We start from the raw sequence: 22,301 nt of genomic DNA on the forward strand, positions 1-22,301 counted from the left end.
TGTGTGTGTGTGTGTTTGTACCATGCAGTCCACCATGGTGATGTGTTTAGCCGCGGTCCTTGCATCCACCTCAGCCAGCAGCTCTTTGACTTTCTTCAGAACCGACATCTCCAGAGGCTTGTTCTCAGTTGGCATAAGGCAAGACTCGTACCTGCACATAAGCGATTACACCGTATTAGAAAATTAGAACGAGGACAGGACATGATCACCTCCAAGGACAGCAAGGAGTGTCGTAAAGATAAATAAGTGACTGAATGTTTTAGGCTCATCCAGCGGTCCAGTTGTTGGGTTGAAGAAGGTGCGCAGTTTATGATTTTAACTTGACCATGCAGCAATATGGCCCAACCAACTTTTTGGTAAGGATGCCTAATTGCTTGTTGTTAACGAATTGTGACCATGGTATGTTCTGAGTGCATTGCTCTCCGGTGAACTATTTAACCATGAAACTGTTCCTAAATTACCTAACACTAAGAGTGTGTTAGTGGTAGTAATCTGAAGACATGTACGCTGAATCTGCTAATTCAGATGTTGAATTAGTCGCACAACTCCTAAAAAGTGATTAGGATACTAGAATACTTAGGAGTATTTGTTGAATTACCTAATTTGAATTTGTTTGTGTATTTGTAATGTGAGCCTATATGAATGACATGAACAATATAAAACTAGTAATATAATATATAAGTTGAGAGCCTAGTACTACAATTTAGTACGCATTGGTTTCTGGGATTTACCAATGTTTTCAGATTTATGCTTTGTCCTAATGTCCTGATCATGCTGCTTTCTCTTCAAGCATCCAGTCACTGGCTCACACAAGTGCCTCAAACAAAAGTAGCCCTTACTGCCTAAAATGTCAATTTCCAGAGTAGTGTTAAAACCGACAATAATCCCCCTGCACCAAAATTACACAGGGGATGCTGAGATGTCCAAAGCTGCTGCCAGCTCCATCGCTGCTGCCAACTCCGTGTACCTGACCATTTTCCTTTTACAAGCCTCATCGGCTGGGTCCTCCCATGGTACTGTAACCCCAATAAAATACAGTATCTACTCTGTCTCTGACTCAGCACAAAGTCTGCCCTCGGGCTATTTCCCACAGGATTATCAGCTGTTTGCTCAAGTCTATTTTCCAGTCTCCGCTCACTCAAAGCTGCATGGAAGTGGCTCGCTCCCATATTTTTGCCCTCTATGAGAAAATGTCAGCAGGTGAATTGACCTTTGAACACACTCACTTTACATCCTGAGAGAATATGCTTCAGTGTAGTTAAAGCTGAGCAACAGTCAGCTACACTCATGTATTTGCTACAAGTTGGCTTCTGGCAAGACTTGAGGCTCTACACTCCTTGTTAAACCTGCCTTACATTAATCCTGCTGTAGTGATGGGCTCTAACTTTGACTTTTAAAGTGCTTCATGAAACAGCAGTCTTCTAGGTCAACAAATCAGTGGAAGTCTTTTAATTTTTTACTGAGCTCACCAATCTGACTCAGCTGAAAGTCCAGCCAAGGAAAGACAAATGTTTTTGTACCTATTTCTGTAGCTATTCTTCTTCCTGTGGGCTTACAATTGCTTAAATGTATGTTTATCCTTAGCAAATCACAATGAAACTTGATCACTGTAATCCAGATTTTCCACATGCTATGTTATTTTTCACTCAAAGAGATGAATACAACAAGAAGGGTTGAAGACATGTAAACTATCTAACAACATTTGTATACTAGGTCTTTGTTAACTCCAGCACCACCAATAATGCATTAAAAAAGAAGAAAAGAAATCCCCTCTTAGCCCTCAATGCATGTACGTACCCCTGAATTAGCTTCTAAATTTCTTTGTAAGTAGTAAGTAATTTTCCTAAAGAGGTAAATAGTTATAGGACACTAAACTCTGGACTAAACTCCAAATGCTGTGTCGTTAGTCCCTTTCATAAAGTACTCCAAAGAAGTCCAAAGACAGGCTAAGTATCCTTTGTAAACACAAGTGCAATTTTGGAAGCTTAATTCTGTGTGTGTTTGTATGTGTCAGGTACCTGGATGGCCTGAACGAGGACGTCGTCTCCACCTGTGGGGCGCTGAACATCCCCTCTCCTTCCTCCCTCACTCCGTCCTGCCTCCCTTCTTCGACTCGCAATCGCTCCACGTAGCTCTTAGTCGGGGGTTTAGGGGGCCCAGCGGGGCAAGGTCTGAGGTCACAGTAGCTCCCTGCTGTTTCTGATGAATGTGATTGGTAGCTGGCATGATGGGCGGGCGAGGAGTGTGCCGAGTGAGAGGTATGTGCGGGATGCTCTGGAGGGTTGTTACTGGCTGAAGGGCTGAGCTGAGGGTCGCTGGAACGACGCATTGCCGGGGAAGGTGGGACAATGGCCAGGACCCGCCCGCTTGAGTGGGCTCTCTGCCTGGTGACTGAAGAAAGACAGAAGAGTCTTACAATCTGTAATGGGGATTGTTTTTTTGAATGTGTGACGGAGAACATTTATTAGTGTGTCTGCGTCTTTGTGTCTCTGGCACTTACTAGCACTATATGCAGGAGACAGTGGGGTCTCCCCAACAGGTGACAAGGGGCAGCGATACTCCTGTATCTGGTCCATACTCATCGCACAGTTCCGCATTGCGTCTTTGTGGTGGTGGATTGTGGACGGGCTGTAAAGACAGCATTTTTAAGATGTTCAAAATCTTTGTGTATGGATTTAAAAGCTGTCAAAGTACAGAAGGGAACCTCACGAAGCAGTGAACTTCAGGATGTCACACACTGTATAGCAGTTTCAGAGCACACAAATGGTGTTGTTACAGACGCAAATGCTAATTATTTTTAGTGTGAGAGAAGAGGGGATTGTTTTAGTTGGTGCAACCTTGAGGACAATTCCTCTACTTTATAACACACACACTGTTGTGTTATTTATCAATTAAAACCATGTTAAAGACTTTAAAGCAGGAGCAGAGAATGTGGTACAATGCGAAAAATAAATACCTAATGTTTAAGGTATATAATCACTACTTTTAGTGCATTAACACTGGGAAATGTTTTCAACAATAATGTCCAAATAAAATAAAAAATGTAAAGCCCAGTGCGTCACTGGCATTGGTTTTGTCCCATGCTTTAAAAGCTGGCTGAACTCCTGTCCATAGTCCCAATGAGGCTAACATTTATATCCACTGTACACAACATTTTTGTCTGCTCCTCCTTTGTAGATTCAAGTTTCAAACAGCCTTGTTCCGCTTGAAACTTGAGTGATCCAGTGCAGAAGTGGCCAAGTGAACAAGTCATTTTGCAACTTCCCTCTAAGGACACTAAGAGGCTCCTGACTAGGGGTGTGCTAATGGTGTGAAGTGAGGAGGTTGCAGGAACGTGGGAGGTAAGTGCATTAGTTCAGTGCTCAAACACAACATTAGTTGTCACACACAAACACACACAACCTGCAGTTGAGCACAGGTTCCGGCTCTGGTTCTGGTGTTGCCACTGGCGTCTTAACTGGGCTGGGACTGTCTGAGTCACTGATCATGTTTACAACACAAAGCAAGAATGAAACAATATGATGAAGACTGCAAAAAAAGAACTGTCACGGTTTTATTATTGGCTGCTCACTCTACTCCTCTTCCTCCCAGCTCACCTGTGAGGTATCATCTTCTCAGTCGTCAGCCCATCAGTCATGGTGACACTCCTCCTCTTGATGTATGCTCCCCTCTGACTGGACGGTGAGTAGGCGGAGCCTTGCTTGCTGTTTGCCAGAGCGAAGGTGGCCTCCAGGTAGCGCAGAGGGAGAGTCCTGCTGACTGGACAGTAGATGTGGACACCGCTGGACTGCGAGACCGATTTTCGCTGGCCCACGTAGAACCGCACAAGCTCCTGGACCGAGTCGAAACTGTCAGACTCCAGCATATATTGCACCTGAGGATGAAGAGACAGAATTTAATTTGACATCTTTGCATATCTGTTATAATTAGCTTAGATGTTCTAATATCAGGGCTGTTACATGCTGACTCACTGCCAAAGCACTCTTCACTAACTCACTTCATTTTAATAGTATATTAGTTACACCTATACTTCCTGCTCCTACCCAGAAAAGGACTGAGTGACAAGATTTAAAAGTTACAATCATCGCATAATAACATATGAGAGCAAATTTAACAAGAAGCTAAAGGGCATCACATATAAGCATATAAAAAAAAATAGTTGGTAAAAGCTTTAGTATGTACCTTGGTCTCATTGGATTTGACCAGGACTTTATTGATCTTGAAGTGCAACACCTCATTATCCCATCGACAGGTCAGCACGTAGTCACCCACACTGGTCAGAGAGTCACGAACGAGAAAATCGCCATTACGTACAACCAGAGTCTCTGACACCTAGTCGGAGACAAGAAAATGCATATGGATTTAAATTAGTCAAACAAGACAAAAGGCTCCAATCCTAAAGAGCTGTAGGCCAACTTGGCTCACTGAACTACAGCATGTGTGTGAATATTTTGTTTCTGACACTTTGACTGTTGAATAATTGAATTTAGAGAATTATTATTATTTTATAACAATGCCTTAGGACAGTTAGTCACAACTATTTCTCGCACTGCCAAACTGTCTGTGTTATGCACAGTTTGAATTGGCATTGATGGATAAAATGCCAGTGACAATGGCCCGAATGACTTTCTGAGGACAAATTTCATTCAGTTCAGCGCTATTATAAAAATGAGAGTTATTTTGAATTTATTGACAAAACAAGCAACCAAGAAAAGCAATCTTCCCATTCACGGTCAATGGAACAGCTTCCGGCTATACATCTTGCTGATACCAAACACTGCAGATGTGTCCCTGGATTTTGTTAGAAGAAATCACAAGTATTGATCCCATAGCCATGTAGTAAAAGAGATGCATAATTTAAATTCACTTAAGACAGTAAACAATGCAACACAGCACAGTACAAGGTAAATGATACTTCCACACCAGCAGGAGGCAGTATATACACAGATCAAAAGCTCAAACCAAGTGCAGGATTTTCTTATTGCTCCCTCACTACATTTAAGAATAGATCATGTTTTACACTGTCTGGTGCTAAATATATATGATATATTATGACTTAAAGGAAAGCGTCATTGGTCCATAAACTCATGACTTGTGCATATGCCAGAATTGAACAGAACAGAAGGAATAAGCAGGAAGGAAGGATAGGATTTAATAAAGCTAATCTACAGTACATGCTGAAATCTAGTCACTAAGTATTGTTTTGGTAACCAGGGGGGCTCAGGGTTTCCCCAAGTTTACACTGGGGCAAATGCATGAATACATGAATATTTTATGTAAATTAAAAGGAAAGAGTCACAGATGGCTGATTTGAATGTGTTTATGTGCGTGTGTGTGTGTGTCAGAGACAGAGGTTGATCAAGAGACAGAATATGTGTTTATGAATGACGACCCTCCACATGTGAATGCAGCGTGTGTGTGTGTGGGTGCAGGTCTGTTGTTGTGCGTCTCTTTGTATCTGTGTCTTAGTCACCAGCTGTGAAATGCAATTGCGTACATCTGCAACACACGCACAGCTGTCTGTCTGGCAGAGTTTCCCCTCCTTCTGAACGCTAAAGCAATTTCTACTGAGCTGTGACAGATGATGGGATTCAGTAATCAGTGTCATTCTGTGTGTAAAGCATTTAAACTGTGTTTTCAAAGCCAAGAGACTTTGGCCAAGTAATCAGTCAACTAATACTATTGGTTGACAACCACATCAACCCACACAGAAATACTATTATGTTTGTACTTTTATGTCATTTAATTCTGGCTTTTTAAAACATATAATGAAAGGAGGGGCATTGAAATACAAACCAAAGCAGCAATACATCTTTTTCAAAATGTATTTTATTTGTTCATACTTTCTTTTACTGGCACAGGGACAGATAGACTGTGACATGAAGTTAAACTTTAATGTTTTTTATTAGTATCTTAGTGGGTTTCTAAAGTTCTGAAAAACTGATCACTGACTCTTGATAAAACACGTTTTTTTAAGTATGAAACTTCTGTATGTTAGCTGAAAAACAATAGACCTTATTTGATTTAATTAAAACACTGGGTAAAACTAGTGCTGCAATGCTGCAAATAAGGATCATTCTAATTTTTGATTAATCGATTAATTGTTCACAGAAAATGCCCATCACAGCTGCCTAGAGCCCGAAGTGACATCTTTAAATTGCTAATTCTGTCCAAAACCCCAAAGATATTCAATTTACAATTACATAATAATTTACAACCAATTATCCAAATAGTTCCTGATTAATTCGGTCAACTGGTCAATTATTCCACTAACAGTTTCAGCTGTAAATATACATGGCACCAAAGGGCTGCATGCATGTGTGTGTGTACTACTGTATATATTTATACTGTGGGACATATTGTGTCCAGGCAACGGTTTATTGCCTTGGAAAGTATGTGTGTGTCTCTTCTCAAACATCCATTCAGGACAATTTGGATGTATAGTACTCTACTGTGCGTGTATACAGATTCTACATTGCGCTTCACAGTGTGTGTTTACCTCTCTGGGTATGTGTCCATGGTACCAGCCATGGCTCCTGATGTCAGCAGCGCTCAGTTTCAGCTCCTCCTCCAGCTCCTTACGAAGTTTCTCAGGAGGAGACTCCAGCAGGTACTTCTCCTTGGAGAACTGCAGGGAACAAACACAAGAAGAAAACAAGAGTGGGAGTGAGTTTACACAAGGGACTTGTCATATGTAGCTCATAGAGCATATTTGCACGGAAAAGGACCATAGATTGGATGCATAGTCTAAATATAACTTTTATTTATTCAGGTAAATCCCTGAGAGATTAGATCTCATTTCCAAGAGGGGTTTGTATACATAAATATATTTATAACTTACATAATTTTGAATTTACAATACAAAAAGATGCTGGAAAAAATACCTCAGTTTAGAGCATAAAAACATGTAGTATAATAATGTAATATGGGTGGTACAGAAGAGTGTTGTGTACACAAATACACAGAGTCTTGCACAAAAACACACACCTGAGTTACAGAAGGCAACACTGCAGGGAAGCAACGCTGTGTGCTGCCTTCCACACAAGCATGCACACACACACACAAACACTCCACATACAAGAAACAATCCAATCGACCCTGACCTGATTACTGAGAGGCAGAAATCATCATGTGTAAGCTCTTATTGTTCTCATGTACTGTGGAGACCTAGCTTTAGCTGTTGAGTGTGGTCACTCAGGATGGATTGTAATAATGCCAAATACACACACTCATACACTCCACACACACACAAACGGATCAGATTTCAGATTTTAAAGCATCATCTTTCTGTTTGCACAAAGAAGGGCACAAGGGGGGAATCTGGCTTGTAAAACATGAAAATAAATGCCACCGAATATTTTCATGGCTGTTTAAATACACTCTTTGGCTGTGTGTGTTAGAGATAAGCGTAAGTCTAGCTTGAAGAGTTGATACTGACACCGGGATTGGTTCAAGCCACAATCAGGAGAACTGAGAGAAAAATGCATCATTCATTCATTAGGCACTCTACATTTTGCTCTAACTCCTGAAGATAGTTCAAGTACCCGATCTGCTCAGGACCTGTTTGCGTAGGTATGGAAAGGAAAAAAGGAGATCCCACACTGGGACCTCGACGTTACGCGAAGACACCATAACAACCCATGATTGCGGAAAGATTGAGTTCAGATAGACAATCTTAGACGAGGCAAACAGAGGACACACACACACACAAACTTTTACACAAATAACCACACAACACAAGAAATCCACAGAGGAATAAACAGCGAGAGGAAATCATCTCTACTCTGCCAATATGAAGAGAAATGAGACTGGAGACCAAAATAAACAGTAAACAGCCTTGTCGCTAAGGCTAGCCTGTCGTTCCTCCTAATATTTTCCTTCAATCTCTCTTTCCTCTCTCTCTCTGGCCCAATGTTTTTCTCCTTGTTTCTCTCAGTCACTTTTTTCCCTCTTGCCCACAGTTCCTCTCATCATCCCTCAAAATCAAAATCATAAAGTTTCAGCAAGTTGTTCGACTTTTGCTGAACATGTGCGACAGACAGGACTCTTTCCGAGAGAGAGGGCGAGGATGGGAAAACGTGATGTGTGGAGATGTGTGTGTTTGTGTGTGTGAGTGTGATATGAGGAGACTACAAGAGCCAAACAATCGATCTTATCGTCTCCGGGTCACTGCCAGATGAAATTATTAACTTCCCCTTCTCCTTGCTCTTCTCCCCTTTTCCTCTACCTCTCTTCTCCAATCCTCGGGGGAAGATGGAGGAATATCGCCATGGAGGCTCACTCTCCCAGATTAGATTTGAGGTGTGTGAGTGCGTATTAGTGTGTGTATGTGTCTGTGTGTGTGTGTGTGTGTGTGTGTGTGTGTGTGTGTGTGAAGGGGAGAAGGGGAGAAGAGGCCAATAAAAGAGCAGAGGGGTCAAGTGTGCAGTTATTGCTTTTCCTTGTCTCCGTGGAAACCCAGGAGAGGCCTGCCATTGAACTGATGCTCAACAATGAACTTGGTGTGTATATGTGTGTGTGTAAATATATGAAGGGTTATGGGGCAAATTGAAATGTCAGTGGGGCTCTATTTATGATACGGTTCATGGAATAGGCTGATATCTGAGGGGACACATTGAAAGAGGGAGGAAAAATGGGTGGATAATAAAGGAGCGGCGGAGAAAAGGGATTTGAGGAGGAGAGATAGACACAAAAAACATCATCTTTATTGTATTCTAATATGAGGGAAATTGAAAGTATGCATCCAACACACACACTAGTAGCCATCAATCTAAATCCATCCCATGTTAATACTGCAGAAAAATGTCTTCCCCTCTTGACTTCAGCTCAACTACAGAAAGTGTGTTGTGTAATGGCAGACACACTCTCCCCTGAAAGAGAGAGAGGCGACAAAAGAGATGAAGTAGAGGTGTGAGAGAAAAGGCGAGAATAAAGAATAGGAAGTTCTATTCAGGAGAAATGTGTTGACTGGTGACAAAAGGGGAATAGGTACAATGAAAGGCATCTACAATTACAATCAGTATATATATAATTACAATCACCAGGTGAATGCCATTATTATAGCCCCACTTAAGTCCTACATTGCCATAGCAACGTATTGTGTTTGTTTGTCTGTGCAAAGGTGAGTATTCATTGACTACGGTGGCAGTAACTTTATTTACTACGTACTACTACTAATAATAATGCCTATTCTGATACTATATAGACCAATTTCTACTTGATACTTAAATTACTTTGATTACTCTTAGCAGTAGTGCCACAATTACAATAACTACTACTAGTAATACTATCAGTAATTCTACTCACACTATCATTAAAGTTAACAGCCTACTTCTTTTGCTAGTTCTGATACTGTTAGCTTAGTTAGTTAGTATTATTATATTAATACTAATAGTAATAGGTAGTATTAATAGAGCACTGCTGCTATAGCTAGTATTGTTACTCTAACTACTTTTGATATTGATTTGAGTACAACTATTAACTAAACAACAACTTCTGCTATTGCTGCAACTGGTAATTTTTGAACTGCTACTATTTTCCATATGCATCAGTAAAAAGTATTGGCATCGAAAAACCTGACATACAAATAGAAATGTAAGTTTGCTTGTTTATTTATCCTTTGTTGTGTAGCAGCATCTAAGCATGTGATCATATTTCCTTTGAAAGATACTTATATCGAGAGTTTAGGCAGAGAGGATTCATCAACACAACAGCCATACAGAGTAGCAAAGAGTGTCAAGATCAAAACACACCAATGGAGGCCAACAGATTTATAAACCACCCAGGCAGGCAGACAGGAGTAGACAGGAGCAGACAGGAGCAGACAGGGAGCAGCAACAGTGAGAGACAGACATACACAACTGGCATACATAAAGACAAGACATCAGACATTCAGGAAGACACAGAGGCAGACAGACAGACAGCAGAAACTCATTAATGTCGTCAGAGAGGCAGACACGCAGGAAGACAGGTAGCCCATTAGCAGATGAGAGAGTTTAGGCAATTTAGCAGCTGATGCAGGACTTTGCTTCCCCAGGGGGGCGAAGAGAGGAAAAGTGATTGGTGTGTGTGAGTGTGTGCACATGCGGGATGTGCATTCATCCATGTAGGCATGTGTGCATATGTGTGTGTGTTCTTCATGGGTGGCACTATTAATGGATGGGGCTCTATTTTTGGTCCGAGTTGGAGAGAAAGTAACACAGGGTTACCAAAGATTAGAGCACTGTTAATACAAAGACAGGCTTAGACTATATTCATTATAATGGTGGGTATACTGTATTGTTTGAATGGATGGGGTTGAGTCTGGGAATAGGCTATAGGAGTTAGGGGGTGTGTGTGCATGTGTGAACAGGAGTTATAGATAACAACGCAGCGTGAACGATCGCCTAATTTACACCAACATGCACTTTTCCTCGCAGTGAGCCAATTAGGCGCTTTCGTCTGATGACATCACCACACCCTCCCCGAGTGAAAACTGACACGGCTATCCCTCAACATCAGTTGGAGAAAAAATTGACCACCTGAAAGGAAAATAAATGAAAGGGATGATAATGGGGAGAAATTCTAAATGTATGCACATATTTATACATATATTATGCACACACACCCCTTTTTTTTTAGCACATTGTGTTGTTGTGTTGCGTGTGTGTTACTGCGGATCTTGGTTTTGTTCTGTTGTGTCTTCCACACTGAATTTATTATTTTTTTACATGTTTATTACTCTGTCCAGTTGGCATACTTGCTGTATTTCCTTTCTGTGCAAGTGTTTTGCAGTTTTAAAATACAGATAGTCAATTCAACTGAATGTTGAGAACCACTTTCTAACTGAAACCACCTCATCACTGCATGTGGAAGTGCAGGTTGAGTTGGATGTTAAGTCGAAAATATACAGCCACAGGTATTTACAATGCACAACGCAGTGGGGTGGAGTGTTAACTCTGGCACATCAGCATGTTGTTGTGTGTGGTTGAACTAGTTTGTTTGCTAATTCCTACGGAAGGAGCACAAAGCCAAGTACCTCGAGCAATTTAAAGGGATGCAACTAAAAAACAAACAACTGCAAGAGCGAAAGCCATGAATGGGGAATGAAATGGAAGATAATTGCTGACACGTATAAAAAGCTGCAGGGAGAAAAATTAAGTCTCTTGCATTTAACAGCATGGATGCAAAACACATTCCGACAAAAAAAAAAAAAGCAGCAACAAAAGAGAGGAATGCAGACTAAACTGACTGCAGCACTTAAGATCCAAGCTCATGTAAGAATGCATCTTTTTTCTTTTTCAGCTCGTGGGCTAGCCTCTAACCCCGTTGTCATGGTAACGCCCCGAGTGGGGGTGGCAGTGAGGGGGAGGAACGGAGCTGGGTTTGGGATGGGGCGGGGGTTGTCCCACCTCCCGGTCATGCATGTGCACGCACACACACCAAGGTCAGGGGTCGAGTTCTTGAAGAACCTTCCCTTGATCTGCTTTCTCTTTCTCCTCCTCTCTCTGCCCCCCCCTTCAACTCTATGTCTCCTCCCTTTTGGGGAGATACAGACCAGGATTACTGCAGAAAGACCCTTGTATCCTCCTATCTCCTATTACACCCCCTCACACAAACACACACACACACACATATATACACACACGGGCACATTATAGGGGTTTATGTGTACGTTCTTGGCCAATATCACCCCTCTCCAGACTGTTATAATCCCTCTGTGCCCTCCAGCCTGATTTCCACTGTTATACTCACACTAGTTCACACGGGTATAATAGTCTTTAACACACATGTAAAATGATACGAGCATTAAGAGGGAGTGCTGGTAACATTAGACTTTTTATATTTACCCTTCATTTTTTCTTAGCAAGGTGAGAGTGGCATTGAATCAAAGCTAATGAAACTGCTATTGCATTTTTGCAATACAGAAAGCTCAATAGTGAGGTTTAACACTTCGTATGTTTTACATGAAAAATCATATTCTTGTTTCTGAGAATATGAAAATAAAGACAAAGTATACTCGCAGCAGTTTGTACAGGTGTTTGGACTGAACATTTAAATATTTTTAAATGATAGTGCTGTTAGTTTGAATGGGTATATCAAATACAAAAATACACAGGCAAAATGTGAAAGAAGTAAGGAATCAGCGTAAACAGAGAGGTAAAATGCAGTATATATGGTGAAATTCCTTTTTAATCACAAGCATCACATCATCAAGACCCCGAGGTTGTTACCCAGTAGTTAACCAGTGAAGAACATAAAAAACAAATGTAAAACATCATAGGGAAAAATGCTGCAAAGCTTGTTAATCAACCTGCTGCATTTCTTTACTATTTTACCTGTATTGATATTTAGTGTTTTCATAATGAGACGTAAAAAGATAATGTATTGACACCCAGTAAAAACAAAGTGTAAAACATTGCAATGATTATTATGAGAGAACCATACTTATTTAAGACCTTGAACAAGCCAACTTCCTTCCAAAATATGTCTATTTAAGGTATATTAGGTCTATTTAACCAGATTCTGAAAACCACAATTATTTGGTCCCTTCAGTATAAGATATTTTATAATGTCTGTATTAAAATCCCACATTTAACAGAACTGTCCCTCAGCTTCCTTAATGTACGAGTTGCCCTGCAAATGACTTCCACCACCTCACTTCATCCTAGCTGGACAAATCTCCGATAATGAAGCTCAATGCCACTGTAATAAAAAGAAAAACGTCCTTTTCAATAATTAATTGCTACTGAAATGTGTCCAATGCAGCGTTTTTATAAAATAACAACTCATAAAACAACATCATGAAACCCACAGCCAGTGTGGTATGAGAGAACTGCGTAATAAGAGCTTGCATGCTTACAGATTAGCTTACTGGCGGTATTATTCCTCATCTCTGCCTAATTGATGCAGCCGAGTGATCAACTGACACATGTGGTATTTATTAAATGTGGTTTCCTGATACTTGCAGTTGCTTTATAAGGTGAAAAATGCTGTAAGTAGCTAATTAGGCTTCTTTCATTGATTAGGGCTGTCTGACTGTGCAACAGACTTTATAACACATAATAATGTTTCAAATGATCTCATGTGAAAGTAAAGTCAAGAACAAATAATAAAACCTAGTTTGGGATGAGAATCAAAACTCAGACTGTAAGTAAGAACAGCGTTGCCACAGACCCTGAGATATTTTGCCATATTGATTACACTCTGTTTTGTGCACAAGCACTTGTTCCAAATGGGAAATACCATGCATAAAAAAACACAGAGATAAGAATAACAATGCTGATGTCTCATATGATCAGACAGTATCAGAGAACCAGCTAGTCTCTTCAGACAGAGAGAGAGAGAGTGACGACTGGTGGAGAGACAGAAAGAGAATATGAGACTGATAACAGTGACCTTCTACTGTCATTAGGAATGAGTGTCTCCTACAAACTCAAACACACCAACACACACAGAGGACATTTACCCCTAGAGGCAGCTGGATGCCGATATATATCCTACTACAGAAATATACACACACACATATGGAGCACTGGTGTGAGCTGTCAGTCAGTATGGTGTCAGAGAAGAGACCCCCTGGATCGAGTGACAGCTGGTGGACAGGATATGACATACAGCTACACTCCCACAGAGACTGCAGGAAGCACAGTGCCACTCTGCACTGCGTGGCTCCTCTCTGTTTTCTCAAAACTACACTCTCCTTCTGCTGCACATTTTCACTTTCTCCATCAGCTTTGTCTTGTCAATTTTCCCAGGTTATCTCTTCCTGTTTTGTTTATTGACTCAATTTCAAGAGCCCTTATAGACATGAAGAGACAGTGACAAACACAAATACTATTTCCTCCCTTTTGTTCCTACACTTTGTTTGATGTAGACCCTGTGCCTTATGATTGATGGATATTGTATTTTTACAAAAGTAACACAGTTCTTTACTGCCTTATCATTGATTAATGATCAAATATAGTGTCTCCTTATGGACACTATTGAATGCAAATAAAATACAATTTCTTTCACTCATAAAATGTCTGTGAGTTTGGGGTATTTTATCCAATCCTGGGTAGTTTTTGTAGTCTTCCTTTGGGGCTGCAGGTACAACCTCTACCAATCAGAGGAAAGGGCAGTAGCCTGAGAGACACACCCCGGGGAAAAGAAAGTCCTTAATTTACTCTCTTCAGCTCATAAAGCTTAATTGCTGTGACAATTGAAAGTGACCTTGATGAGCATATCAGCATTTTTATCAACTCCTCTCTCTCCTCTCATGTGAACTACGTTGGCAGGAGCATAAATAGGATTTTGAAAAGTGAGGGGGGGCGTGTCCCTTCCATCCCTAGTGGGAAATGTTGCCCTTGTGTGGAAGTGAAAACAAAAGAAGTGAGTATTATCCTTTGCACTGTAGCACTGTGTGAGCCACAGCTTCTGGTACATCTCAGCACATTAGGTCAAACCAAGTTGAACTATGAAGGAGCTCCACAGAATCAGTTTGGGTAATAATAACCTTTAAAGCTCCCACCTCAGGCTGAACTAATGTAGCTGGACTGTGTTCCTCTTGTATATGACACATACATCTACCACATCTGGCCGTTTGTAATGCTTTATAGCTATGACCTCCCACTGTGTTCCTAGATATCCCCAATGCTGCTGGTGAGTAAAATCTTGTCAAACTGATATGAATGAAGGCCAGAATAAAGAACATGAAACACAGAAAGTTCATTTTCTTTTAATATATTAATGCAAGTCTCTATGAACCAAACCAGTCTTCTCTCTCTGTGTCCCTATCTGACTGCCATTCATATTTTAATGTCTCTTTTTCCTGCTCTTTGTTGGTGGCTCAGAAACCCACTGAAGCACTTCCTCTCTTTATTTCTCTTTTTCTCTATCTTATCAACCTGGTGAGCAGCATCGATCACCACCTTGATGATCATCGATGATGTGTATGTGTGTGTATGATTGTGCTGACAATCAGCTGCCTAAAGGGCTGAATGTCCTCTCTGGATCCATCTGTCCTGCATGTGAGTGTGGTGTTGTGCATCATTATTATGAATGTATTTGCAATACCGTCACTCTTGTGAATTGAATCTTGTCTTTTCTGGCTCATTTATCTTTGTCTTTAAAAAAAAAACTGTTATACAGAGTGTTTGCACATGACAGCGCTGTTGGGGACGATGAGAGGGAAAACAGAAAAAAGTAACCTAGACATCACAGAAATGCCAAAGAAAAAATAACTTTTTTTATCCCCACAAACAGAGGGAAAAACACTTACACATACACAGCCATAAATACACATGACGAGTTGATGCACACACACAGAGGAGCAGAGAAGATTTTAATGATGTTTGACTGTTAAGTACGGCTCCTGACTGTGCGTCTCTCCCTTGCCTCCTGACCCATGGTTTCTCTGCTAAACAGGCCTATAGGCTACACCATCTCTCTCTGTCTCTCTCAAACACATACACACACACACATATAGAGTGAGAGGAGTATGCTTTCCCCAAAGCATCTACACAGACACAAACCCCCTTTTCCCCCGAAATAAACACACACAACAAACAGAAACACAAAAACACCACATATACAAAAACAACAGAGGAATTCACACAGATATGCACACAATGTACACACACACTCTCACACAAACACACACACAGTTAGACAAAGGTAAATATAGAGAAAGTACTGAATACATGTTGAGTTATTAAAGAAACAGACTGGAGTGTTGATGTCACCCAGAGTGCGATACAGATACTGATTAGAGATTACACAGATTCAATTAGACGTTTCTCTGGATGAAATTAGATAGCTTGCATGAACCTAATTCAATTTAAATTAGTTTAATGACACAGCAATGCAGCCACACACACTGCATTGCTGTTATTGGATACACATACAAATTTAATAGCAATGACTCATCCGATGACACTAGACAGTGTGGAAGACTAAGGGGTCGAGTCTTATCTGAGCTGGTTATCTGAAAGGCCTCAAGCAGCATCTAACAATGAGTAATGGGAATTTGCTTGAAAGTTTGGTTTTGGTTATTTCACATGACAGATTTCAGATTTTTTTCCTGTGTGCTCTTCTCACTGGTTTTAAGTGGGCAGGGCTCAGTTGCACCCATCGGAATTCGGTAACAATTAATAACAACCTGAGGACAGTTTGAGTTTCTGGGTGTCAAATTCCTTTCAAATAATATTAAATATATGATTTGAAGCCAGGTTTTCAGGGGCTTAAGGGTCCAATGTGTAAGATTTAGGAGGATCTACTGGCAGAAATAGAAGTATAGTATATAATCACCTGAAAATAAGAATCGTCATGTTTTTATTGGTGAGTGGGTTCCACCATGTTTCTACAGTAGCCCTGAACAGACAAAACAGACACTGGCTCTAGATAGGGCCTTTCCCGTTTTTGGCGGCCACTGTAGTTTCTTAATTATGCAATTAAGAAAAAAAGTTAATTTATGCAAATTGCTAATTTGCACTTATTATTTTTAAAAAACACTGAACGGAAATGTATTACTTATTATTATTAACTTATTACTAATTTAAAAAAGACTGCATTGTTTACATCTTTACTGATGTGAATATATTTGATAAAAACGAATAAATGTTGACATGGTGGGACCAGGAGTGTAGCAGCAGTTTTGTGTTGCTATCCTGTGAAAACCACATATCTCCAAACACTTTTAATTAGCTGAGAAAACCAGACCTGTTTTCAGCACTGCGACTATAAAGGAACACTTAATTGCCAAATTTGGACTTACATGGTTTTCACTAGACAGGGATATAAATGCACATTAAGTAGAAGCAGTAATACAATGCCAGTATGCCAGGTTTATTTTTCTATGTAGATTTCACAAATAAATTTTCACATACTGTGTCCATAGCTTTTATAAACACTAGAACAACACAGAAACAAAACAAGCTTTTTTACTTTGCTTACAATCGGCAGAACTATTGCATAGAAATGTTAGAAAGACAATGAAAGTATGGTAATACAGAGCTTGACTGCAGATGTCTGTTATGTATTTCAGAAACTATTATTCATTAACAATTTCAGTATCTATATCAGTAACTAACTGACGGACTAAGACGCACAGAAGCACACATACTCACACCCCACTCCCTTACTGTCGACTCAGCAATGCCACACCTATAGATGCTGTTGCCATGGTAACGCCATACTCTGCATGCCCCAGCTGGCGTTTCCCTGAGGAAATATGTATGGGTGTGTGTGTATGTGTGACAGAGAGAGGTTAATGTGCCCCATGTGTGCTTTGCTCTGTCATGTGCAGTGGTGTGAACTGAAGAGGAAAACATGGCTGGTTGGGAGCAGTTATCATGGTAGCCTATTGTGCGTATGACTGTATGTGTATGATCTTTTTCTGTGGTTCTTTTTTCTATATTTCAGTCATCTGTTTTGCTATTGGAGTAGTCGAGCAGTCGTGGTCTTCAGTCAGGGGTCTNNNNAGACCCCTGACTGAAGACCACGACACCTGACATATCAGGATTCATTCAAAGACAATATAGACAAACCAGTGTATGAAGATAAAATGCCACACTGCCAAGAATGTCCTGCCAAAAATCTCAACTCAATCCAAATAATTTTAAATCTGATCGTACAACCACAACAACATCTGAAAGTGATGGAGTCATGGAGCCTCACTAGAGTAAACAAATACCTCAGCAGACCCCTCAATCACACAGCCTTTTTGCTATTTCCTTACATTGACTAATGCTTTAAATTGACACACATTACAGTGTGTGGTGACCTGGGTTTCTGCCAACATGGTTGAGAAGATTTGAAACAAGTACAGCATTTAGTAGTCATGTTTCCAGCTCTCTGTAGCATCACTCGTCACAGGAACTTAAACAAAGAAGAATAAAGGATTTGTATATATAGCAATAGTCTAGTTAGATGAATGTGTCACATAGCCTATGATATAATCCATGACATAATAGCCAGTGGCTAATTCACCATCACTGTGGTATAATGTTGTGCTGTGCACTTTGCTTTCTGTGTTGAATAACAGGAGGTAGACGTCTGACATAAGTAACTTACAATGAAAATGTCATAAACTAACATAACATTACATTAGAAAGAACACATTTCTAAGATGTAGGTAAAAGAAAGCTAAAACTTGAGCCAACAGTGGCTTACTTTCTCAATCTGCTGCAGTGATGTACTGTAATCCAAGGTGTGTCAATACACTGTGACATCACTGACAGGTTTGGTTATAGGTGCAACAGGAGATAAACAGCAGAGGCGAGGTTTCACTTTTAACTTTTACTGTTCATGCTCAAGAAGCTGCACATATTATGACTTAAAGGTGCCATGAGTTTTTTTTTTTAACAAAAATTCATCTTTACGTTTTACCAAAATGCATTGTGTGTATCTTTGAGGCCTAACAAAAATGTCAAATGCATTTCTCACAAAACATTTGCAGATTTTTGGAACTCTCTAGGAAGTATTTGAAACCAACATTGTTAACATCCAGTTTTGCTTACTAGCAGGCTTCTTTTTCTTCTTTGCCTCTTTTGGTGCATTGCTACATTTCTAGTCACCAACTGTCTCTGCAGCACTACCAGTGGTCAAAATCCCTACATGGTACCTTTAAAATAGGCTATACATCAATTTTGGCCAACAATTTCTATTGTTCCAACACGACCAACCAAAAGCTGAACCATAGAGGGTAATTAAACAGACACACACACTTCTGACTTAACCAAGAGCAAACTTGCATGAGTTACTCAGAGGACATAAATGTTGAGCACACAATGTTCATCTGCATCTGTTAGGATGCTAGCTTTTTTAAAGGCTGATAACAGTGTGAGTTTGACAGTTTGAATGTGACTAAAGACCTAAACTCGATACCTGTTGTCTGACAAGTCTGCCTTATATTAAGTACTGTTTACCCTGATTGCATCCTACATTACTGTTGCACACTTGGCAATGATATAGAATAAATCCCTGACACTGTCTTATATTCTCAATCACTCTTTCAAGATGTTTATTAACCATGACCAGCACAGCTGAACCAACCCTGTCCATCTTTCCCGGCTGGCTAAAGTTCAAAATAATTAGAGACAATGGAGGCTTTGCTGTTCAGTCAATGCATTTCCGCCTGCTTTACTGCTCCTCTCATACCTCACTTCTCCCTCTCTGCGGTGCAATTTATAGACTGCTCGAATGTACACACACATCTGACTCATCATATGGCTTCCCTTTAGCTCCACTGCTCTATATTTTCCACCACTTTTCCTCATCTTTCTCCACCTAAAATGCTTTAGCACTGGAGAGTTTATCTGCAATGTTTAGCTTTTCATGCTCTTCATTTGAATATTTCTTCTTCTTATCTCCTTCTGAACTGGTCTTGTTCTTTGTCTTGTCTCGTCTTGTACGCCTCCTCACTCTGTACCCACTTACCAGGTAGAGCTGGGCAAGATGGAAATAAATAAGTGGACGGATGTCAGTTGTCTTATTCCCCCCTTTCTAACCAGCATCACGGCTGTTCTGTCCATCTCATCTCTTAATGTGTACTTTATTATCCTGCCATCTCACTCTATCACCTTTTGTCTTTCTCCTCCCCCATTCCTTTATTCCTCCTCTCAAAATTCTCCTTCATCCTTCCTCTTCTAAGTCAATCATCTCAGCCTCTCCTTCTATCTCTGCACTGCCAGTTCATCTCTCACTGCCCGCTGTAACCTGCCATCTCTCAACCACGTATCATATCATGCTCCTCTCTGTGCACTTTCCCTCAACGATCCACTCAGCCGGTCTGTCAGCATGGGTGTGTAGTTGTTTGCGTGTGTGTGTTTGTGTGAAATGTGTGTTGATGTCAAACACAGCGGGAGAATCACCTTGTTCCATCAGTGAGAGAACGAGAGAGAGACAGAGAGAAGTGATGCATTACAGGAGACAGAGGAAAGAAGGAAGTAAACGTTCCATATATAAAAATTTGGCATTTAAAGCATTTGACCAACCATTCCTGAAATGAACGACTATTTTTAAGTTTCTTTTATGTATTTCTTAAAAAGTATGCTATGCAATATATAAATGAGCTTATAGACCAGTTTCATTTGAATTCCTAATTTGGTGACTGACGACCCAATCTCGAAAGGGCATATGTATACATTACAATAATCACATTCCACTCACAGTAGTAGCTAGTGCCAGGTTAGTTTACATGTTTTACACTGCAGGTAAAGGTTCACCTACACTCACTTGTAGAATTTGATTAGTAAATCTCAATATTATATTTGCCTTTAATGAGAATAATAATCATCAGACACCATCTGAATCATCATTTATTTATTTGTTGCTATTTTCTGAGATCAGGTACATATAAAATCCCAATAATTTCATGTTAAATCTTCAAAAACAACTGGTCTTTTCTAATTTTAGCCCCATTTCACTCACAGTAAAGAATATCCTCTTTTTTGTCTTTAATTGAAACAGGAGCTGTTAGTGTCTATGACAACCAGGACCAGCTGGGACAGCTGAAAGATGCTCTGGGCAGTTTATTCACTCGGCCGGAAATGCAAGTCTAACCTTTCATCTTGGCAGCTCAGAGAAGAGCTTGTGATTGGTGGGGGCAGACGGTTGGGAGAATCCTTAATGTCAGCAAACTTGAAAAAGGACTATTTTAAAAACAGACCTCATCCTGACAAATGTGTTAATTATGGTATGTTAAATCAGCATCCACTCACAATGACAAACACCTTTTCCAGCTTGGATGCAACACAACCACTCACTCACACACACACACAGACACACAATTACCCCCCTAAGGGCTGTGCCACTCGCTGTCATCCTCTCTTCCATCCACTGGGCTGAACCATTAATGGCTAATTTGCAGGCTTTTTTAGGGTAAAAGGTCACCACACTGATGGATGGAAGGTCTAAGGACTCATCATTACTAGCCTTCGCCTGTTAAGACACACAAAGGCACACATGTACAGGTGCAGACTGAATTTAAACATTATATGGCAACCAATCAGATGTACACACTGAACTGTACACACACACACACATCTATTCCATACTTGCCATTTAACCGCAAGCCAGTACCATTACCATCTATACTAGTACCATCTATCTTGACAGTGACAGGTGTGAAGGGGAAACCACAGACCCACAATGCATTTATCCAATGCAGTTAAACAGGAAAGGGGTAAAAAGAGAGGAAGCAGCAGTTGAAGTACAGGCAGCAGAGCTAAATGAGAGGTGGGGGTTGGTGAGGAGGGAGAGGAGGATCCTAGTTGGCTAAAATCAAAACAGAAATATCTCTCTATTTGAGATTTAAAGAGGAATGCTGTAACCAGAAAACCATTTATATGCCCTCTTATTGTATTTGCCCAAGTGACGGATAGCGCAAAGGGTCGTTGTTCTGATAATAATGGCATAACAGTGCAGAATGTGGGTTAGAATTCTACTTTAAATTAAAAACATAACCCTATGGACATCTATTTATTTTGTGCTTATTATACTTCCACATAATATGCTTTTGATACGAATACTATTACTATTTAACTTGAATAAAGGTTGTGGCCCAAGCTGCAACCTTGTTACCATGGATACACACATATGGGGACACAGCCTCTAATTAATTAATCAATGACTGACAGCTGAGGATTAATCAACTTTGCTGGCTAAAACACAGCCAAGAAATAGAACATAAAGAAAAACATTGTCACTCTCAAACAAACAAACAACCACCACTTTGGAAGTTTTAACAAATTAAATTAAATTGTATTATGTATATAAGGGATTGGGTTTAACCTTTGTCCAAAACAAACCAGGATTCACTGCTTAGATCCTAAGGACATAGCCTACTGTGTCCAAAATGTGCAAAATGTAACTAGAGCCAGGAGACGGTTAGCCTAGCTTAGCACAAAGAAAGGAAGCAGGGAAAAAAAAAACACAAACATTTTCATAAAGTGTGTATACAGACATTTTACAGCCACTTTAAAAGTTTTGACTGAACCACAACAAAAACACAATCCTTTTTCCTGAATAAACAGACACACATAGCGCCATGAGTGGGAACCCATGATGCAAACACTAATTTTAGATGGAAGATCACAGTAGAGATAAACAAGTTTATCTGTGGCTTGGTCACGGTGACATCCTACTCCCTGCTGTGTCAGTACACATACACGCATAAAATTCTGCCTAGTCACAGTACAAACAATGACCTATTGACTGGCCTTGGAACTTGGACACACAAATACACCACATGCGCAGGAACAGATGATGAGGATGCAGCCGAAGAGGACAGAAATACAAAGAGGAGAGAAAGGTAAACAATAAAAGACAGACAGGAAAGA

General features: G+C 40.3%; 1 protein-coding gene across 2 annotated transcripts in view; it reads right to left on the bottom strand.

The window, feature by feature from the left end:
- The window catches only part of sh2d3ca (SH2 domain containing 3Ca), a 53,816-nt gene that overhangs the window by 5,515 nt on the left and 26,000 nt on the right, over positions 1-22,301 (bottom strand). Inside the window, exons 5-11 of one of the 2 annotated variants that reach the window (XM_035668553.1) lie at positions 6,500-6,628; positions 4,183-4,332; positions 3,597-3,874; positions 3,403-3,480; positions 2,501-2,628; positions 2,019-2,391; positions 22-151 (exon numbers count right to left, since the gene is read on the bottom strand). In XM_035668553.1, the coding sequence (XP_035524446.1) occupies positions 22-151; positions 2,019-2,391; positions 2,501-2,628; positions 3,403-3,480; positions 3,597-3,874; positions 4,183-4,332; positions 6,500-6,628 (1,266 nt within the window). The remainder of the gene's footprint in view (positions 1-21; positions 152-2,018; positions 2,392-2,500; positions 2,629-3,402; positions 3,481-3,596; positions 3,875-4,182; positions 4,333-6,499; positions 6,629-22,301) is intronic. The other variant, XM_035668554.1, reaches the window with a different exon arrangement.

Source organism: Morone saxatilis, unplaced genomic scaffold, assembly GCF_004916995.1.
Source record: "Morone saxatilis isolate NCDOM2014 unplaced genomic scaffold, NCSU_SB_2.0 Contig21, whole genome shotgun sequence".
Lineage (NCBI taxonomy): Eukaryota > Metazoa > Chordata > Actinopteri > Moronidae > Morone > Morone saxatilis.